At 42.2% G+C, this 19,835-nt stretch overlaps 1 protein-coding gene across 3 annotated transcripts; it reads left to right on the top strand.

Moving 5' to 3' along the window:
- The first annotated feature begins 325 nt into the window (after positions 1–325).
- On the top strand, positions 326–18,427 carry XK (X-linked Kx blood group antigen, Kell and VPS13A binding protein). Of its 3 annotated transcripts, none has more exons than XR_013838240.1 (4): positions 326–711; positions 5,930–6,192; positions 11,865–16,000; positions 17,912–18,427. XR_013838240.1 is itself a non-coding variant. In XM_079973206.1 (3 exons), the coding sequence occupies exons 1-3, from the start codon at positions 467–469 to the stop codon at positions 12,692–12,694; spliced, it is 1,338 nt and encodes a 445-aa protein (XP_079829332.1). In that variant the 5' UTR covers positions 326–466; the 3' UTR covers positions 12,695–18,427. The 3 variants fall into 3 exon arrangements, 1 of the variants encoding a protein (XP_079829332.1); XR_013838241.1 differs by having other exon boundaries at positions 16,517–18,427; XM_079973206.1 differs by having other exon boundaries at positions 11,865–18,427.
- The last annotated feature ends 1,408 nt before the right edge of the window (positions 18,428–19,835 follow it).

Here is a 19,835-nt window from a genome sequence, read left to right as displayed (position 1 = left end):
AACATTTTACTCATATTTGTCCTGCTGCTGGTACAGACTAGGATGGGCTACCCCTGAGCTTAACCTGAGCCAGGCCCAGGCCATGGAATCTAAGAAGCCAGGTGAACAAGAGCGCCCCTCGACTGGGGAGGGCGCCGCAAGCAAGCAGCTTTCGCAACTCCAGGCCCGGCGCTTCGGGTTCTTTCGTGGATCCTCCTCCGCCATCCCCTCGAGCGGCGCCGAAGACAACGAGCCTCGTCCAATTGGGCGACCGGCGCCGCAGCAGCAGCTCGCCCAGGCCTGCCCCCTAGCGGGCGCTTGGCGAAGGCGCGGCTCGGGCGTCTCCCGCCGGCAGCTGGGCTCCTCGCTGGGCTCCGGGAGATGGGCAGCTGGCGGCCTCGGCTGCGGAGCTCCGCGCGTGGCCAGCGCTGCCCTGCTCCTGCCCGCTGACTGAGCCGCTGACCGGCTGGCTTCCCCGCCGGCGGCGATGAAATTCCCGGGCTCGGTGCTGGTGTCGCTCTTCCTCTTCGTGGCCGAGACGGCGCTGGCGCTGTACCTGAGCAGCACCTACCGCTCGGCGGGCGACCGCATCTGGCAGTCGCTGACTCTGCTCTTCGCGCTGCTGCCCTGCGTGCTGGTCCAGTTCAGCCTCGTCTTCATCCACCGAGACCTCAGCAAGGACAGGCCGCTCGTGCTGCTCCTGCACATCCTGCAGCTGGGACCCCTCGTCAGGTGGGTGGGGGGCGTGGGCCCCGATCCCCGCAGGTGCTCCTGCAGGCGAAGGACCGCCCAAGCGGGGAGGGCTGGCCGGGTCAGGGGAGGGGGTCGCCGCCCCAGTTGCGCTGGAAGAGCAACGCCCCACAATGGCTGTCAGACATCTCAGAATGCTGGAAACACACTCGAGTGTCTGAATTGGGGACCAGTTCCAGCCTTATTGTCCATTAAAAAATCGTTCGCTTCAGTGGTAGATTCTATGCCGAGAGATCTGGATAGGGAATTGTGACCATTAAGATAGCGCAAGAGCTCTTTGTTGGGTCAGATGTGCAAGATAAAGGACCATTTTGTTTATAGTGAATTAAAAGTGTTGGGGGTTTTTTGTGTGTTAAGCTGTTTGCTGCACCCATCAGGACATGGTCTCCTTTTATATGCTTGGAAATCTCCCTCCCTCGCCATGCATGTTAATGGATCTGTACTGTGTGCGGTTAAGGGTCTGTGATGCTTCCTATCTGCACAGCTGCCTGCTCTGGCTTTGCCTGTGAGCAGTAACTGGCAGAGAAGCATGCCTGCGTTTGGTCACAGGCACGCCCATCTGTAGAGTGTGCTTCTGGAAAGCTGTATTGGAATAAGGGAGGCAGTGGTGAGAGAGCTGGTCTTGAGAGTATAACAGGTTCACACATCTTGAGTAGTCTTCACCTTTTGGGTTGAGTGAAACTATTTCAGCTTGTGGGTAAGACAAAGGGGAAGGAGGCCGAGTTTCTTGTGGACCACACACAATTGCTCTTTGAAAATTGAAGAAGAAGAAACTGGATATTTCAAACCTATTTTTATCTACTGAAAATATTTATAACCTCCTTTTCAGACATCTTGTTTTTTGTTAACATAATAATAACATAATAATGCCAAAATCAAACTGCTTTGTTTTTGTTGTTGTTGTTTTTTTAATATCCACACACACACGTCATCATCCTGGAAGCAATTTGCCATTTTCAAGTCTCTCTCTCTCTCTCTCTCTTTTACCACCCAGAGGTAAATTGTGTTGCTTCAGCTTCAGCAAGTATTTTCCTAACAAATTATTCTATCAGTTTCCTTTCTGTTTCTGTTGATTTTAATTTCAGGGAGGTAACTGTGATGGTTGGTTGCAGCAAACAAAAGAGAGAAAAGCTCATGGCATAATAAAAATGTCTTAGTCTTTAAGGTGCCTTTAGACTTAAATTGATTTTGTTACCCATTATTGCTCTCTGAATATATCATATCTGAACTTTGACGACATTGTAAGCCACCCAGAATGGATTTTTTTTGCCTAGAAAGGCAGGGTATACACTTTAACAGAAAAAAATAAATTTGATAAATCATTAACTATTGTGGCAGTTATCCCTTCAAGCAAAGAAGCGTGAGCAGTATCAAGTTTCTTACCAGTTTGTTCCTGAAGCCAAATTGTACATGCAAATCAAACACCAAATGGGGGGGGGAGCAGAGGGAGGGATAACATAACAATGTTTTACAGGACCCAATACTGTTATCCAAAACTTTTCTAATATCATGGATGGATGCCATCACCTGCCAGCAATCCCCTCCTTGCTTTCTAAATAAAAGGTGGGGTATAAATGCAATGTTAATTAATAAATATTAAGCTCTGGAAAAACATTTCAGTCTCCCAAGGTATTCTGCTGTTGACCTAAAAGTTACCAGTAACTTCAAAGAGTAAGTCCATATACACAGCTGCACATAAGGAGCCTGAACCGGAAGCATTTAGTAGTACTGCATCAGAGCAATCGTTCCATGGTTTCTCAATTGGCCATGGTGATTGTAGGAACTCTTGACATAGGGAAAGCCAGTTAAGTGAATTAGCTATCAAGTTTACACATCTTATTTATACACTATTATACTATGTGTTTCTGATGCACATTAATAATGATTAAAATGTTATTATACAACAATAATACATATCAACTTCCTAAGCAGGCTGCAGAATGTCTTTCCTTAAATGTTTTCAAGAACAATTTGGGCAGGGACCTGTCAAGAATGTGTTCACCAAAGGACACCATACAGTAGTCCTTTCTGTGATTATGTGGAGTTGTGTACAGCTTAGTGCAACACAAATATTCCATCAGCAAAAGGATCTCTACCTGCATAATGGAATGTTCTTCCCCTCTTCTTCCTTTGCAAGTGGACATCCTTGTGCTGCTGAGGCATGGTGGTTGAGTTCCACCCATGAATTTCAGAATCCTAAGAATGAGCTAAAGGGGTGTTCCACATGCCCACCTTAACTTCTTTCTAATCAGAGATCCTACTTAAAAGCAATCGTGAAATTCAGAAGAGTTATGTTAAAGCAACATCTGCTCTTTTTCCCCATTCAAATGTTATGTCTACTCTCTCTCTATATATATAATTAGTTTTTCAACATATCATTTTCAACAATATTTAACTTTTATATCTTATACAGTTTTTTTTACTTCACATCAATCACATCTGAAAATTTTCCAATCTATTCACTTAATTTACCTTTCTTACTTCCACTATTACATTTAACTCTCATAACTAATATCTCTACTTTGCAATGTTTCATATATTTCTCCTTACAAAACTTCCTTTAGTCCTACAAGCATAATTTGTTGATTACAGTTGCTCTTCAAATAATTCGTATATTTCTTCCAATCTTCTGTGAATCTCTGGTCCTGCAGGTTTCGAATCCTTCCTGTCATTTTATCTAATTCTGCGTAGTCCATTAATTTTGTCTGCCATTCTTCTTTCATCGGAATTTCTTCTTGCTTCCATTTCTGGGCTAACAATACTCTTGCCGCTATTATTGCATATAAAAACAATTTAACATCTTGCCTATTAATGTCCTCACCTATAATACCAAGTAAAAATGCTTCTGGTTTTTTTAATATTGTATATTTCAGCATCTTTTTCATCTCATTATATATCATTTCCTAGAAGTTTTTTACTTTCTTACATTCCCACCACATATGATAAAATGTCCCTTCTTTTTCTTTACATTTCCAACATTTATTATTTGTCTTATACATTTTAGCTAATTTCACAGGTGTAATATACCATCTATAAAGCAACATCTACTCTTGGGGACTTCCGGGTTGGCGCCTCCGGCAATGGCTGAGCTCCAATCGGGAGGAACTTACTCCGTGAAAAACAGGGTCTGACCGCCACGGCGAAGGCGGAGACCCACTGAAATCACAGGCAGAAGAAGCCTGTGAACCTGGGATTCGGCTGGCACCTTTTGTGCCTCCCCTACTCGCGGGGAAACCCTGTTTAGGGGATCCGGAGCGATGTGGGGTTGGCGGCGCGGTGCTCTGAACCGACTGCTTCTTTCACGGAGTGAAGCTGCATTGCTGTTGCTGAAGAGCGCTGACTTTTTCCTGTGGACAATTGGATTTTAAACAACTACCCGTGAGTAGAACAGAAAATTGGATCTTTAAGTACCTTAATTTGGCGCCGAAGCGGGAAGGTCATAAACAAGAAGTCCGCCTTCCACTTTTGTAAATAGACTGAAGCAAAGATGTTACAAGCTAAAGTCTTTGAAAGCTTTTGATAAAGGATTAAATCTCCATCGGTTAAAAATACAAAACCCCCCTTGGAAGCAGGTAAAGAGGGGGGAAATTTTGAACCTAGTAAGCCTGCAGGAGTGAGGGGAAAATCAAATTACCACACCTCTGAACCTGGGAACAGGCTGCCAGATGACGCTTGGGGAAAGTTTATTGACAGAACGGATTTGACAGCTAGCTAAAATAAGAGCAAGATACTGTTTCCATTGTCCTCTTCTGCATTTAAAATGGAGGAAAAAGTAACTGAAAATTGAAACTATGATTATTGCCTGAGTTGTGCTTGAAAGAACTGATACAAGTGGAGACTGTTTCCCTCTAGAGGGAGCCTTTGAAATTGTTATAGGAGTGTAACTGGGAGGTCTCCAGCTGCAAGATAAAGATTCTGAGAACCAGAGATTGACCTTGGACCATTCAAAATGTTGATAGGAGAAGTTATTTTGACTGCATTATGCAAGACAAACTATTTGCTGGAAGAGATTCATAAAAAGATGGATGACATGACTTTTAAAATGGATAATTTGGAACAGAAAGTGACTAATATGAGACAAAAAGCGAGCACCAACACAGAAATAATTCATGACCTGGCACAGGAACCTACCTTGGCAGAACAAATGGTGGAGGAAAAGGAGAAAGTCATTGTTTTTGAACCTAAAATAACACAAGCGGGATCCTTAGTTCTACAGAAGCAAATTGAGGACTATAAATTGAGGCCTTTTATGATTGAATCTAGAAAAAGCCAGATTTTGAGGATTGGATCCTGGCTTGGACTGAAGAAGGAAAGTTGGAAAGATCTCTCTATCCAGGGATTAATTGACTTTTGGGACATGGACTTGGATTTGAAGGAGATTGAAGTTTTGGGGGCCTTTGGATTTGGAGGAATCTTGAAATACGTCCTGAAACACTGTATAGACCCTAGCTTCAACTATGGAAATTTGGCTGAACTGTCCAGAAGGAATAAAGGTAATGTTAGGATGGAGTTCTCTCGAGACTTGCTCTCTAGCATTAAAGAATATGAAGAAGATCTGCAGAAGGGACCTGGAAAAGAATTAAGAGCCTCGGACATAAGATCTCCAGGTTGATGGAATGGAATTGACGGAAAGGACTGGCAGAATCCGAAACCAGGGAGAGGAGTTGATGGAAGAAGATTGGAAAACTTAAAGTTTATATATAGAAATATCGCAAAATTAATGAGTGATAGAAAAATGGTGGATTGATATTTTATGGATTTAGCAGAAATGTTATAAGGAGTTAAACATATACAAGTATTTTAGTTTTAATGTTAAAATAAGGTTAAAAAAATTGGTGAAAGGAGGGAAAGTAAAGTTACATTATATTGAGATAAATTACAGAACAAAAATTGGAAAAGATGGAAAGGATTTGCTGAAATAGATAATCGAATTAGAATACAAAAAAGGGAGGTGTGAGGAGGTCAAGGAAATAAGCGAATGAAAAATAAGTTGGGAAGATTAGTTGTGTTTTTTGTTTTTTGTTCCTTCTTTTTCCCCCCCTCTTTTTTTCTTTTCTTATTGTGATGTGTTATTTTGTTTTTGTTTGGTATGGTATTATTGCTTTTATTTTTGCTTTTTGTAACCCTTGAAAATTTTAATAAATATTATTTTGGGGAAAAAAATAAAGCAACATCTACTCTTGTCCATTTCTCCCCACAGGTGCGTGGAGGTTTTTTATATTTACTTTCATGCAGGCAGAATAGAGGAGCCTTATGTCAGCATCACCAAGAAGAGGCAGATGCCCAAAGATGGACATTCGGAAGAAGTTGAGAAGGAAGTGGGCCAAGCTGAGGGCAAGCTGTTTACACACAGATCTGCGTTTAGTCGGGCATCGGTGATCCAAGCTTTCCTAGGCTCTGCACCACAGCTGACGCTTCAGCTGTACATATGTGTCCTCCAGCAGGAGATGACGGCAGCCAGAAGTATGTATAATTGGTACATTTTTCAGTATTCCATTTTGGTGAGTGTTTAGAGATAGGGATTATGGGTAAGTAATAACTATATCCTCTCCCTTATTGAGCTGTTTAGGAAACCAGATGCAGGTGGAAATGGTTAATGACCTACATTATGGTTGTTTTGGTGAAGAGGTGAAGAGTTATTAAAATTCCCCCAGCCCTTTTCAAAACCTGTGCTTTTAGTGTTCTGAATCGCTGTGTATGTGCTGTAAATATATATTTATTTGCTTTTACTCTACTCCTTGTTGGAAATGTGCGCCAGAAATCTTTAGGATGCAATTTGATATTTAATGTAGGCTATTACGTTTTTAATTGTGCTACTGTCATTTTTGTGCTGAAAGCCAACCAGAGGAAAATGTTATTGAGTAGCTTTACATAAATATAGCAAATAAATTAAGCAGACTGCTTCTTTACTAAGAGTTACAGACAAGGTTATAAGAAGTGGAAAGCCCTTCTACGAATTATAGCAGGGAGAAGAGAACTCCCAAATTCTGTCAGCCCCAGCCAGCATGGGCAAAGGTCAGAGATGAGGGAACTGTGGTCCAGCAACAACTGGAGATAACAGGTTCCCCATACCTAGGGATGCATTTTCCCCCCAGTGCTTAATTCATAAAAGTAGAAACAATGAGACCAAGACTCCCCACTCTGTAATATCTCATCCCTAATCTTAGCTGCTTCGAGCATACTAATAGGACCTCTTAGAAGAAGAAGAAGAGGAGTTTGGATCTGATATCCCGCTTTATCATTACCCAAAGGAGTCTCAAAGCGGCTAACATTCTCCTTTCCCTTCCTCCCCCACAACAAACACTCTATGAGGTGAGTAAGGCTGAGAGACTTCAGAGAAGTGTGACTAGCTCAAGGTCACCTAGCAGCTGCATGTGGAGGAGTAAGGAATTGAACCTGGTTCACCAGATTACGAGTCCACCGCTCTTAACCACTACACCACACTTAGCCCAGGGGTAGGCAAGGTTTACCTCACCTGGGCCGGTTCACTCCAGAGGAGATCTCTCTGTGGGCCGGACTATGCACCCACGATTTCCGGCATCTGCGTCCGTGCGGATGCAATTTTCAGTGAGTCCCCGCGCTGGGGTGGGGGGGACTCGCCAAGCAGGTGGCTCAGTTTGGGAGTGGTTCGTGGGCCATTTAACCAACCCCCGTGGGCCACTTGTGGCCCATGGGCCTTAGGTTGCCAACCCCTGTCTTAGCCTTTTTCAAACGTTAACAAACTTCTATGGACACAAACAGCTGGCTACTTGATTTTTAAAACTATGTTTAAAGTATTTGCTTGCAGTGATGCTTGGGGAGGATGTTTGCTGCTGTTGCAAACAAGCAAAGAGCATAATTTTGTCTCACAGCAGAAATACATATAATATAGTAAACCATTCCATATCTACATTGGGGGATCTGGATATAGAAACAACTTCTTGTGACACATTCTATGTGAAAATTAATTCAAAGGAGCAGCTTGAAGACACCCAGGGTTAGAAGAGTATATGTGTGGGAAATCCTATTAGAGGTCTGAAATTAACTTCAGCACTTTCAGACTCATGTCCAGAGATTAATTGCTTTAAAGTTAAACAAGTCTCAGGAGTACGTTGAAATAGCAGTGAATGTGGCCCTGAAAGATTAATAAACCAAAAATCCTGATGACCGTAGACAAGTGGATGGTTGCTAAGTATTAAATTAAAATAAATGGAGCAGTTGTGGTGAGCTAGTCACTCGACTGGTCTTGCATTTCCCCCCCCCCCCCGGCAGTGTAAGTAGATTTAGATAAAGCACATAAAGTTGATGTGCAGGTGACTCATGCCCTATTGTAATAGCCAATCGTGTGCATCTGTTCGGTGGCAGCCATTGGTCCATCTAACTCAGCATTGCCCATGCTGTCTGGCAGCAGGGTTTCAGACAGGAAGTCTTTCCCAAGCCTACCTAAAGATGCCGGGGATTGAAGAACCTGGGACCTTCTACATGCGACAGCCGTTTCCTCAAGATGCATAAGTTCTCATACATACATTTGGAACTTGCATATCTTGCAGTGCAAGCATCCTCTTCATGGGCAACGTAAAAATTCAGAAACCAAGAGTGTGGATCACTCACACACCCACTTCTTTGGAACTTCCAGTTATCGTGCAAAATGGATTTGGGCTGCCGCATAATGTGTAAATTGGCATTTTCATTCTCTGCAGGGCAACCAACTGAGCATCTAGCAAACACTTTCCTTTCAGAAACTAATATGAAATAACTAGATCCAATTTCTTTTTTCCATTGAAAATTGCTGAGGGTTCTAGGCCTGAAGTTCCCCATACCTGCATTGCATAAAATGAGACAACTGCGGTACCTCAGAGAGCAAGCACTGGGGGGGGGGGGCACATAATTTGCATCCCCAGCTGCTGTTTTCTTTCTTCACTGGCCCACCTACCCAGATTGCATGTAGCTCTTCAGAGACATACCCTGCCTTCCTTCTCCCCACTGCAACCTCCCCTCCCCTCCATTTACTCCTTTCCTCCCCCCTGAGTGGTTATGGTCAGAAAACGTATGATATGGGAAGCTAGCTGTAGGTAAGCAGTTTGGGGTCTCTGGATGGGAAGTCACCCAGGAACCAATGTATGCTATCTTGACTTCTGTCATGGAGGTGAGGTGGGCTAGAAATGCAATGTGATCCAGTTGAGACTTTGGTCTTGCTACAAAAGAGTGAAATGCTCTAGGATGCTGGCCTTGTTTTATTATTTATTTTTATCTATTAGATTTACGTACCACCCTTCAAGGTGGTTCACAAGATAAAAATACAAGATAAAAGCACAAATAAATAGTCAAAACAGAAACAAAATAATAGAAAAAGATTGCTGAGTCCTGAGTTCCCTCTGTGACCCCGTGAGACCCTGTTTTTATGTGTTTAAATCTACGAGTTCCTGTTTTAGTATGATTTTATACTACTGTTTTATGTTTTATGTTTGTTTTAATGATACTGTTTATTGTGTGTGTGTGTGTGTGTGTGTGTGTGTATAATGGTTAAATCTTGCCACCCTCCTAAATCTCTCATCACACACACACACACACACACACACACACACACAAAGTTATTTGTTAAGGTTAAGAATTTAAGGTCCTAAATTCAGAAGGGCTTCAGAATTGTGCCTCTTCTGATAATTTGGCTCTTCTGCTATACTCATAGTTTTATTTCATTTGTTCCGTTTAGTTTTGAGTGTGTGGTCAGTTGCCAGTCTTAGGCAAGTATGGAGCAAAGTGTGAAATTTTTACTGACACAGTCGAAAGAAGGTAACTTAGCAGGACATGCAGAAATTCAGGATTCCTTTGTGCAAGTTGGTCAGGGTGACCGGCCTTCATGGTGGAGAGGCTGTCACAGGGCTGCAGTGATGGGACAAGGGCGGGAACCTGCACCTGCCAAGACTCCCTCAACGGAAGAGCTGCTGAGGGCATGGGAACCCTCCCTTCTGTGGCCCTTGCCAGAGCGGCAGGCTGAGGAGAAAGCAGCATCTCCTCTTTCTCTCCCAGCCACTGGTAGAGGATTTGCTGGAAAGAGGCTGAGGAATGGGGTGCTGTAAGCCCCCGCTTCCTGTCTGAGCCTTGGCTAGGGGTGTGAGGAGGACAGAAGGAGTGATTTGCCTATTCCTGCAGCTTTGGTGGCAGGTGGAGGGGCCAAGTTTTACTCCCCTCCCGTACCTTAAAAAAGAGGCATGTTTGGTTTCGTTATTGCAATGCGTCATTATGATGGTATAGTTTGCCTCTTGAGGATTTGCAACTCGCCATACAATTCCACTTCCAGGTGTGGCCCTCAGGCTGTTCTAGTGTGTCTCCGGTCACCCTGACTGCAAAGCCTTGGCACAGTCCTTGACGCCGCCCTAACCAAGTGACAGCCCTGTGCTGCTGCCTTGCTTGGTTGCTCCTTTGATGTATGGTTTGAGTAATAATGGGAGTTGTAATCTGAAATAATCTCCACCTGACATATCTGTGGGAAGGTAACGAAGCAGTTTCTGGCAGGATATCGCTGAAATGAATGGTCTGGAACAAGTCCAATATTGGTTTAAAAATACATTGAAAAACCAGTTTGAGTGGCACAAGAAATTCAGTACTTGCATTTTAAAAAAATGACCTTCAAGTGTGTGTTTTTCAAAAAACAAAACAAAAATCCAAATACCTGCAAAGCAACAATTAAAAAAACACCACACAATCCAAGCATTAAGACTTCATCACAATAATATCCCTGTTCTTCACTCCACTGAAAGATAATTGCTGTAGGTAGATATATTTGGAGTACCTGAATGACAAGTGAAATACATTCTTGCAAGGTCTTATTATTCTGTGAAAGCACTTGCACATTTTTTCCCATAACAAGTCAAGGACCCATATTTTAGGAGAAAGCAAACATTAGATATGAATGGGCTAGACTCAACATGTTGATCTAATTTCATTCACATTGCAGCAGGAAAATCCAAAGAGAGTAGATTCAAGACTGCAGTGTATGTGGAACACTATATTAGATTGTATTGAACTTCCAATAGCTTGGTAACAGATTTCATGAGTGTGGGTCATCATTCAAAGCTCTACCCACACAGAGGCACCCCAAATACTGTGATGGTTAGTATTGTGTCATTCATCTCTCTCCCTGCCACCCTGTTTGCCCATTCAGTGCAAAGCACCTCAAAGGATGTAATTAAGATGTGGAGAACCAGAGGATGTGGCAGAGACACTCCTCTTGATTGCAACACCCTGACTGAATTTAAAATAAAACCCTGAGGGAATTGGGCATCTGAGTGTTGCCCACAGTTTGAATCCCAGGAAGCAACTGGCATGTATTACTCCAGGCTTCCTCAACCTCGGCCCTCCAAATGTTTTTGCCTACAATTTTCATGATCCCTAGCTAGCAGGACCAGTGGTCAGGGAAGATGGGAACTGTAGTCTCAAAACATCTGGAGGGCTGAGGTTGAGGAAGCCTGTATTACTCATTGAAGTAAAAACATTTGTGCCTGTGGAAGGGGAACTGAGTTAAGACAGTCACCCTCTGTTTATTAAGATGAGAAGCATCCCAGAAGGTCCTGGCTCAAGGCCTATCTCAACTACAGAATTAGGAAGTTGCTATCATTTCTTTTTTAGCTGTGGCCCCTCCCCCAAGTGAGCAAAACAGGAATAACACAGCGTTATTGAATGAGGAATAGTGAAATGCTGCTACTTAGCACTTTGCACACTTAAAGCTCAGTGACTGCAAGCCTTGAGTTTGCTCTTGCAGCAAATTCAGTACAGCTGCTGAGACTTGAATAGCTTTGTGGTTTGTACCTGATGCTGATGAGAATGCTGGAGTTTCTCTCAAGGCCCAACATGCTAAAATATTGTCCTGGAGCTGCCATGCTCACGGTGTGAACATAATAGTTCAAGGAAAGCCTTTAGCACAGTCCAAGGAGCATGCATGCATTTGAGGGCCGCAGTTCATTTCTCAGTGTTTCTACATGGTTTAGGCACATGGATTAGGAAAAGTGTGTACTGGGATAGTGCTTAAGAAGATACTATAAGCCACATCAGTTTAGGCCACTTGAGTCAGCCACTTCCAATGAAAGCGTGTTCCTGCCGTACGATGCTCTCTGGGGAGTGCTGCTTTCAGAAACGTTGATTGCCTTCTCTTTCCTCAGGCATCTTCATGGTCCTTTCTCTCCTGTCAATCGTCTATGGAGCACTGCGATGCAACATCCTGGCCATTAAGATTAAGTATGACGATTATGACATCAGCGTGAAGCCTGCTGCCTACCTCTGCATCTTCCTCTGGAGAAGCTTTGAGATTGCCACTCGGGTGATAGTCCTGGTCCTCTTCAGCTCTGTCCTTCAAATCTGGATCCTCCCAGTGGTGCTAGTGAATTTCTTTGCTTTTTTCTTTCACCCGTGGATTCTCTTCTGGCAAAGTAAGTGCACTTTGCCGGAAAATATAGAGAAGGCTTTGAGCAAAGTGGGCACTGCCATTGTCTTGTGCCTTCTCACTTTCCTGTATGCCGGTATTAATATGTTTTGCTGGTCAGCTGTGCAGCTGAAGTTGAATGATTCCGACTTAATTGACAAATCCCAAAACTGGTACAGGCTGGCTTTATATTACATTGTGAGGTTCCTTGAGAATGCTTTTCTCTTGCTGATGTGGTATATGTACAAGACTGATGTCTACACGTATGTATGTGCCCCATTGCTGGTCTTACAGTTGCTGATTGGCTATTGCATAGCTGTTCTTTTTATGCTCGTGTTCTACCAGTTTTGCCACCCGTGCAAAAAACTTTTCTCCTCCAATATTTCAGAAGGATTGGCACTGTGTTTCAAGTTGTTTTGCTATGTATGCAAACCTCTTGCATCCAGCAACTCTGGGGAAAAGGCAGACTTGAAGACCCCAGATGATACTGTTAACGATGCCCAGGACAGCTTCAAGGCAAATGAATCCTATAATGGAAATGCCCACCAAAGTGTTTCGTCCAATGCCTAGAACTGCTGTCAAGGAGCCACCACTCTCAAGACTTGCTTATTTTAGCCCCTGGGTCTGGAAACCTTTCTGGGAAACTTCCCAATGGTGGGCGGGTCCAGAGGGAAAAGTGGGCGGAGCAGCAAATGTAAATTTTACCTTTATACAGTAAGCTAGTTTCTTCACATACTCCTCTCTCCGTCCTAAATCCAGGTAAGTAAGAGGCACAATCAGAGTTCAAGGGCACATTCCTGCTAAGCAAAAACATCCAAGGTGGATGTGACTTGGGAGGCTGTGTGGCTTGGGGAGAGTCCCAAATTTCAGGCAGAGAGACCCGGAGGGCCACATATTTGGGCCTCAGGTTGCCACCCCTGGTTTGGGTGGTTTAGAAAGAAGGATGCACTCTGATTATCCCTCTGACCGCGATGGCAGGAGGCACATTTAAGTCCTAGCATTGCAATGCTGGTATGGTAGTTCAGTGAGTGTGAAGATACTTGGGATTTTAACTGTTGGAAACAGACAGCACCCCTTTATGGATGGGATGCTCCACTGCATCTTGACTTTAGATCAGGGATTTGTAACCATTGTCTGGGTGGACCTCTGCAAGCCATGAAACAAAAGGCAAGGCAATGACAAAGTGGCTGACTCAAGGAACTTCTTATTTCATGCAAGGACCGAAATCAATCAGTGAAAAGGAGCATTCAAAACCTCACAGGTTAACAATGTGCTTTAAAGTTTTATACAAACTGGGCTGCTTCACCTGCCACTGAGTGTCGAATTTATCTGGGTTACGTATGACATGATCTCATCCTGACTGCGTGCATTGGAACTGGGAGCTTCTGAATCCATAATGGAAAGTGATAAAGTAACTTGCTGTTGATTCAGGCCTTGGCCCCGTCCTGTCAATTTTTCCTTCAAAGTGCCACAAGTGTTGATTCTCTCCAAACAGCTTAAACACTTGGTTTTTAGGTTTGCTTCTGTTGTTGGATTCTGATTGTCTTGGTCAATTACATTTCTGCTTTGTATGATGCTAAGAAAGCTTTGGTGAATGTAGCAGTAGTTAAGGAAGCATTTAGTCAATGAAAATTTTAGCAATGTCTTGCAGTTAATACCCACTCTTTTACATGAATATTTCCAAATGTTTCCATTAAGTCAAACCTACTGATATTACTGAAAATGGGGGGGGGGGGCTATTCACTAGAATTATTACATTAAATTGATTACGTCTCCAAAACAGTGGCCAGGTTGGCAGAGTGGATTTCGATGTTGAGCATGGGAGGACCTGATCCAAAAGCCAGTGAGCTGCAAAAACCATTGGGCGGGTTTTGAACAAATAATTATATTTGACTGTTTACTGGGTTTGCATTTTGCCTTTCTTCTAAATTTCTCAAAGTGATGATTTGCAGGCTGGTCCTATGCATGTTTACTTGGAAGTAAGTCTTACTTTGTTCAATGAGGCTTATTCCCAGGAAAGTGTACTCCCAAGAGAGAACTGAAGTCTTAACCTCCCAATAATTTTGACTGGTCAAGAGTATCTTTTCCAAGGCCACATCAGTGCTGGCCAGGATCAGTCCGACTCCCAAGATCAACACTCTACTTACCCCACAAGGTTACTGTGAGGATAAATGAAGTAAGAATTGTAAAGCAACTTAATACACCGAACCAGTTCTATAGAAATGTTTAAATAATATTTAAAATGACCTTTGCCACCACAGTGCCGACAATAGTTGGCACCATGGTAGCTGAAATCCATGGTGCAATTAGCTGGTGTAAGGTGCAGTCATCGTTTCCTGCTTCTGGTTTTTATTGAAACACACATAAAAAAGTGCTGGCTTTTGCTCAGTTCTACAACCGAGCAGTATATAAATTTTATAAAATGAATTAAGTGTGTTTGAACAGTGCAGCCATGTAACAGCAGGATCAGGGGGCAAGTTTTAGCGTGAATTAGCATGACAAATGTGTATCTTTATCTTTTTATACAAAATATAATACGGTCACCTTATCTGTGCACATGTAGCAAACTCCCCCTCCTTGATATTCTTATTTTTAAAAAAGAAAAAGAAATAACACCTGGTGGTTATTGTTTTATATCTGGAAAGCTGATTTGTTCCCAGAATAAAATAATTAGTCTCTAAAGAGAAAATGCTGTATGGGTGTTTGTAATTTACCTTCTTTGAGTTTTGAGTTGGGAGGGGAGGGCAGCGCATCACTTGGAACGCAGAATGTTATAGTCAGTAGGAGAAGTTAGTTGAGTTGTTGGTGATTTTATTTATTATTTTCACTTCCTTATTTTATTTATTTATACAAGTATTCCTATACTGACCTTATAGCCTGCCCGTTGTAAATTATCCTAGAGTGGGTTACAAAAATGTCACAATTAAAACAAGCGCAAAGCCAGAAAACCAGTAAACTAACCAATATCAAAACAGCAGCACAGAACAGCAATGCAGTAGGGAATATATCCACTAAACCAAAAAGCCTGAGTAATGGGATGTGCCTTGACCAATAGTTGAAAGGCATACAATGATGGCACAAGATACACCTTGGAGAGCATGTATTCTTCTACTTGGGGGACCATCACAAAGAAGGCTGTCTCATGCTCTGCTGCCCAGCCAATCACAGAGGGTGGCGGCACTACCAGCTATCCCCTCCGGTTCTCCCTAGGCAGGGTGATGAAGGAGGAGGTCTCCTTCAGATATTTGGGGGCCCCCAAGTTGTTTAGGGCTTTATACAGCAGTATTCAGACCTTGGTAGCAAATTGGCAATGAATTTTGTCAGTTAGAGAAGGAGAAAGGAACAAGGATTGGCTGGGAAGCAATGGGTTTAGAGATTTCTAGTGCTTATCACATTTGTCTTAGATCTCATTTTACTATGGATTTGTTTTAGCACTAATCTGAAGCATACTTTAAGCACCATATGACTGTGGCACAGTTAATTCAATTTTATTATATTTTTGGCCAAGAAATTAATTTATCAAACATAACACCTGAGAACGCATCTCTGAGAATATTTAACCGTGTTAGAAGGCTTAAATAATCTTCATGCCTCTGTGCTGCTATTTAAGTGAATATCTGATAGTTGTTAAAATCGAAGGGAAAGTAAAAGAGATAAATTTGTAAGAATTCTGGCTAGCACATATTTTACCTTCACATTAGAAACCAAGAGCATTTGTAAGCAAGAGTATCATACACACAAGTTATGTACCTCAATTTCAGTTAGGTCCGCTTCATAAATGGGGATTTTCCTATGCTTGGATCATCTTTAAGTAGAAAAACTGTTGCATATGAAATGCTCAAGTCTCTCAAATAGGAGGTACTGAGGGTCAAACAGGTGAGTCACACATGTCAAGATGTGTTTGGCCAATGTGCTTTGTGTTTTCCCTGTTGCACTGGTCAGATTTTTTTTACTGGTTCAATCTGACACCAAGATTTGAACATAATACCAAACCATAAGTTGGTTCTATGAGGTCAAGCCTGGATGAAGTCTCAGACTTGTGTGCTCCGTCCTTCCCTCCCCTACTGATCAACTGGTTACTAACTGGTTTTCAGCAATTCATCATTTGGCATCATATTCATGCCAGCATACTGTGGTTTGTACTTGCCCATTAAAACCTATCACAGGCCTCCTCTTAGGATTCAAGAATCATATAAATAAATAGAAATTCCAAGTTATAAAGCACAAGAGTTAAAAATCAGTGCTTTATTCAGGGAGTGACATTATCATGAAGAGTGATGGCAAATATTAAGCCTGACTTCTCCATATAGCTTTTCATAATGTTAACACTACAAAAACAAAAATCCAAAGGTTATATGTTACATCTGTGCCTCTCATACCTCAATCTCCTAGGCTGACAGAAACAAATTGAATTTAAGGCGCTAAAGGCCAACGAGAAACACACTCCTCAGTAATCAAAATGCAGTTTCAAGCTTCCAGATGACTATAATGAAGATTAATTGAAGAATAATTGCTTTACAGGAGTTCAAATTTAGGCACTGCACCATCTTAATGGGGGTTTTTTTTTTGGAGGGGGGGTTAGTGTCTTTACAGCAACACCACACGAACAGGTATAATAATCTCCAGTGCACAGAACTCCAACTAAATGTGACATTTAGTTGTACAAACAACAGAACCTTGTAAAGCAAAGTCCAAGGTAACTTTAAACAAATAAGGTTTCTGTGCCGATGGACTGTTGCTGTCACATGGCAACTGTGAGTTCTGCTCTGAGCCTGGAAACAAAAAATATACTATATGCTTTATTCAAAATGTTTTAAATCTGCTTTCCCCCATAAGTCCCAGTGTTAGAGCTCATAAAGCTGCCATCAGGATCTCCTGAATGTTGTTCTGTCTCCTTAATCGGTTCATTTGCCCCCCACCCCCACCCCCGCTAACTTGAGCTCTCAGGTATGCTTCAGCGAGTATCGTTTCCTTTCTGCATATTTCAGCATAGTGGGCACTATTGTCTTCATTTGTGCAAACTGAAGTCCAGACCCAATTCTGACACACAATCTTGCATACCTCCCAAGTATGATCTGTAGAATCTGGCTGCCAGACTTGTCCTTGATCCTCCAGATATTCCAATATGTTTGGTTGGCATTTGTGCCTTTAATAAGTGGGGGAAAGCAATCTCCGTTCCATGTTTAAAATGTGTGCAGCCCCTGTCCCTATCTTGCTGTTCACCAATGGCACTCTTTCTTCATGCCTGGCGTGGAAACACATTACAATCTCCTCCTGCAATTTGTAGGTCCTGTTTCCTTTTCTTTTGTGTTCCTCCCCACCCCCTCCCCGCTCTAGCCATTTGGTTTCTTATAAATCATTTATGGGAACTCAGCCAGGTTAAAGATTGAGGGCTCACTGCTTTCTTCCTGTGTGTCTTATTGAGGTAGCAGGGCGTGCTTGAAATTCTAAAAGCAAACAAAAAGGGGAGACATTGTATATGAATTAGTAGGGAGAGCAGGAGAGAGGGGAAATGGTAAGACATTACATGATATACTGGTACATCTGATCAGCAGCGTTGTAAATTTCAGTGCTGGGTTTGCTTAAACTCATGCAGCCTATTGCCAAAACCTCACCAATTGTCAAACTGTTCTTCTTGACTGCTTCTGATCATGTACTTTATTTATGCATGATCTACCTTAAAACTCTACTTCTTTTCTAGGTCAGGCTGTATTCAACTTTTTTTTACTAAATGCAAACACAAATACATGGCACACATTTTACCCCTGAAATGTGTATTTTCTTCAGTATTCTCCTTTAACATAATCTGGATTCAAGGAGGTGTGATAGTGAAGACTGACCTCTCTGTGTGGACTAGGGGTGAGTGAATTTGTGAATTTCAGTTTTTCTTAGTTTCTCATTTTCCCACTCTGGAGTTCAGTTCTCTGCATTTTCACATCAGTTTTTTATATATATTTGTAGAGACCTCATGAAAATTCATGAGTTTTAGTGTGACTTTCTTCTAATATACACATTTCTGCTCAATATGTTCATCTTTGCAAAGCAGTTTTCCCAAATGGAATGCACTGTTGTGTGCTGTTTTAATATCTGAATTTTTGCACACATTACTTGGCCAGAGAATTGCATTGCACAATTCAGGAAAGTGCAAATATTCTTTTGGAATATTATGTAGATTTGCCTTTGAATGCAAACTGAATCCTATTTCTCCTTATCACTAGTGTAGATAGAGGCCAGGAGGAGCTGGAGTCAAGTCTGAAAAGATTGTCTGTGGATACAGGAAAACTCTGGTTTTACATAACCAGAGAAAGAAAAGGAGGGGAAATTCTAAATGAACTAAAATCTTGGCAATACCCCTCTGACAGGCATTTTCATATGATCAAAGTGTTGCAAAATCAATGTGAATTTTCCATTTGTTGCACAAAACTTTCAATCACCACATCTCATTTGTTAGATGGGGGAACTTTCTGATGAATAGGTTTATGACTGTTACACATGATATGCTGCTCTCTGGACTATGAGGGAGTGGCTGCCATTCAGACAGAGCTGGAAAGAGGTGGGAACAAGAAATAAGCACATTCTTTGACATACATCAAACTTGATCATTGCATTCCAATGAAGAGTCAGTGTGGTGTAGTGGTTTGAGTGTTGGACTAGGACCTGGGAGAGGAGAGTTAAAAACCCGATTCAGTCATGAAGCTTGCTGGGTGGGCTTGGGCCAGTCTAACCTACCTCACTGGGTTGTTGTAGGATAAAACAGGAAGTAGGAGAACCATGTAGACCACCTCAATCTCCCTAGGGTGGAAATGCAGTAAATTAAAAATATATTTATTTGAAGCAAATTCCATTGATTTTACTAGAACGAACTTCTGAACAGTAGCACAGAGCCTGTTTATTTCAGAAGCACGCTTTTGACAACCAGTCTAGTATAAATTAATAAATTCATGATTTCAATTTTATTCCATACTGAAGTTGAAAACAATATTTTGATGGGCAGACTTTGGATTTAAGACCACAAGCTTATGGGGCTTATGTGTTGCCCCTAACATTTGTACGGTGCCTATCAATTTTAGGTGCTCTAATAATAACAAATGTTAAATTGACATGAGAAAGCATTTCAAGCGTTGTCTGAAACAAGAGTGATATTTTTAGTTGGCAGCTTAGTTTCTGCCATCTGGCTTTCTTTTTCCAGCTCTGTGGTGTGTGACTCTGTTCTGCTGTCGTCTTGTCTGAGAGAGAGAGAGAGAGAGAGAGAGAGAGAGAGAGAGAGAGAAACAGAAACACAACAGTCAATGTGATGGTGACTCCCTGATGAACGCAGTAACATACAGCTAGAAACAAGGAGAGCTGTCTTGGAGAAAGGCAGTGTGCTCTGCTGCCTCTCATCCCCTGCCCACTGCCCTGAAACTTCAGTTCTTGTTGAATACCCTGTAGTTCCAACCATGCATGTAGACCAGTGGAGGGCAGTGCAGAGTAGAACCATGCAGCAAAATGAGGATAGGTAGTGAATCATTTAATGAGCTACTATATCAGCATCTTACATTAATTTCACTGTTTTATAGTGCTGTTCCTTAACACTCCATGGCCGGTATTCAGTTGTCTTTTTCTCATAGTAAGTAGACCCACTGGATTTAATGAACATGACAAAATTAGGTCTGTTCATTTCAATGGGTCTATTCTGAGTAAAACTTAATTGAATACTACCCTGTGTGCC

Source organism: Podarcis cretensis (assembly GCF_951804945.1).
Source record: "Podarcis cretensis genome assembly, chromosome: 4".
NCBI lineage: Eukaryota > Metazoa > Chordata > Lepidosauria > Squamata > Lacertidae > Podarcis > Podarcis cretensis.
Note: the sequence above shows the minus strand (reverse complement) of the source record. Positions and strands in the feature narration are given on the sequence as shown.

What these genes read in the sequence shown, in the direction of transcription:
- XK (XM_079973206.1), top strand. Translation starts at nt 467, where the DNA reads ATGAAATTCCCGGGCTCGGTGCTGGTGTCGCTCTTCCTCTTCGTGGCC. An exon ending in CAGCTGGGACCCCTCGTCAG is followed by an intron (nt 712 to 5,929) that starts GTGGGTGGGGGG and finishes TTCTCCCCACAG; the next exon opens with GTGCGTGGAGGTTTTTTATA. An exon ending in GGAGATGACGGCAGCCAGAA is followed by an intron (nt 6,193 to 11,864) that starts GTATGTATAATT and finishes CTCTTTCCTCAG; the next exon opens with GCATCTTCATGGTCCTTTCT.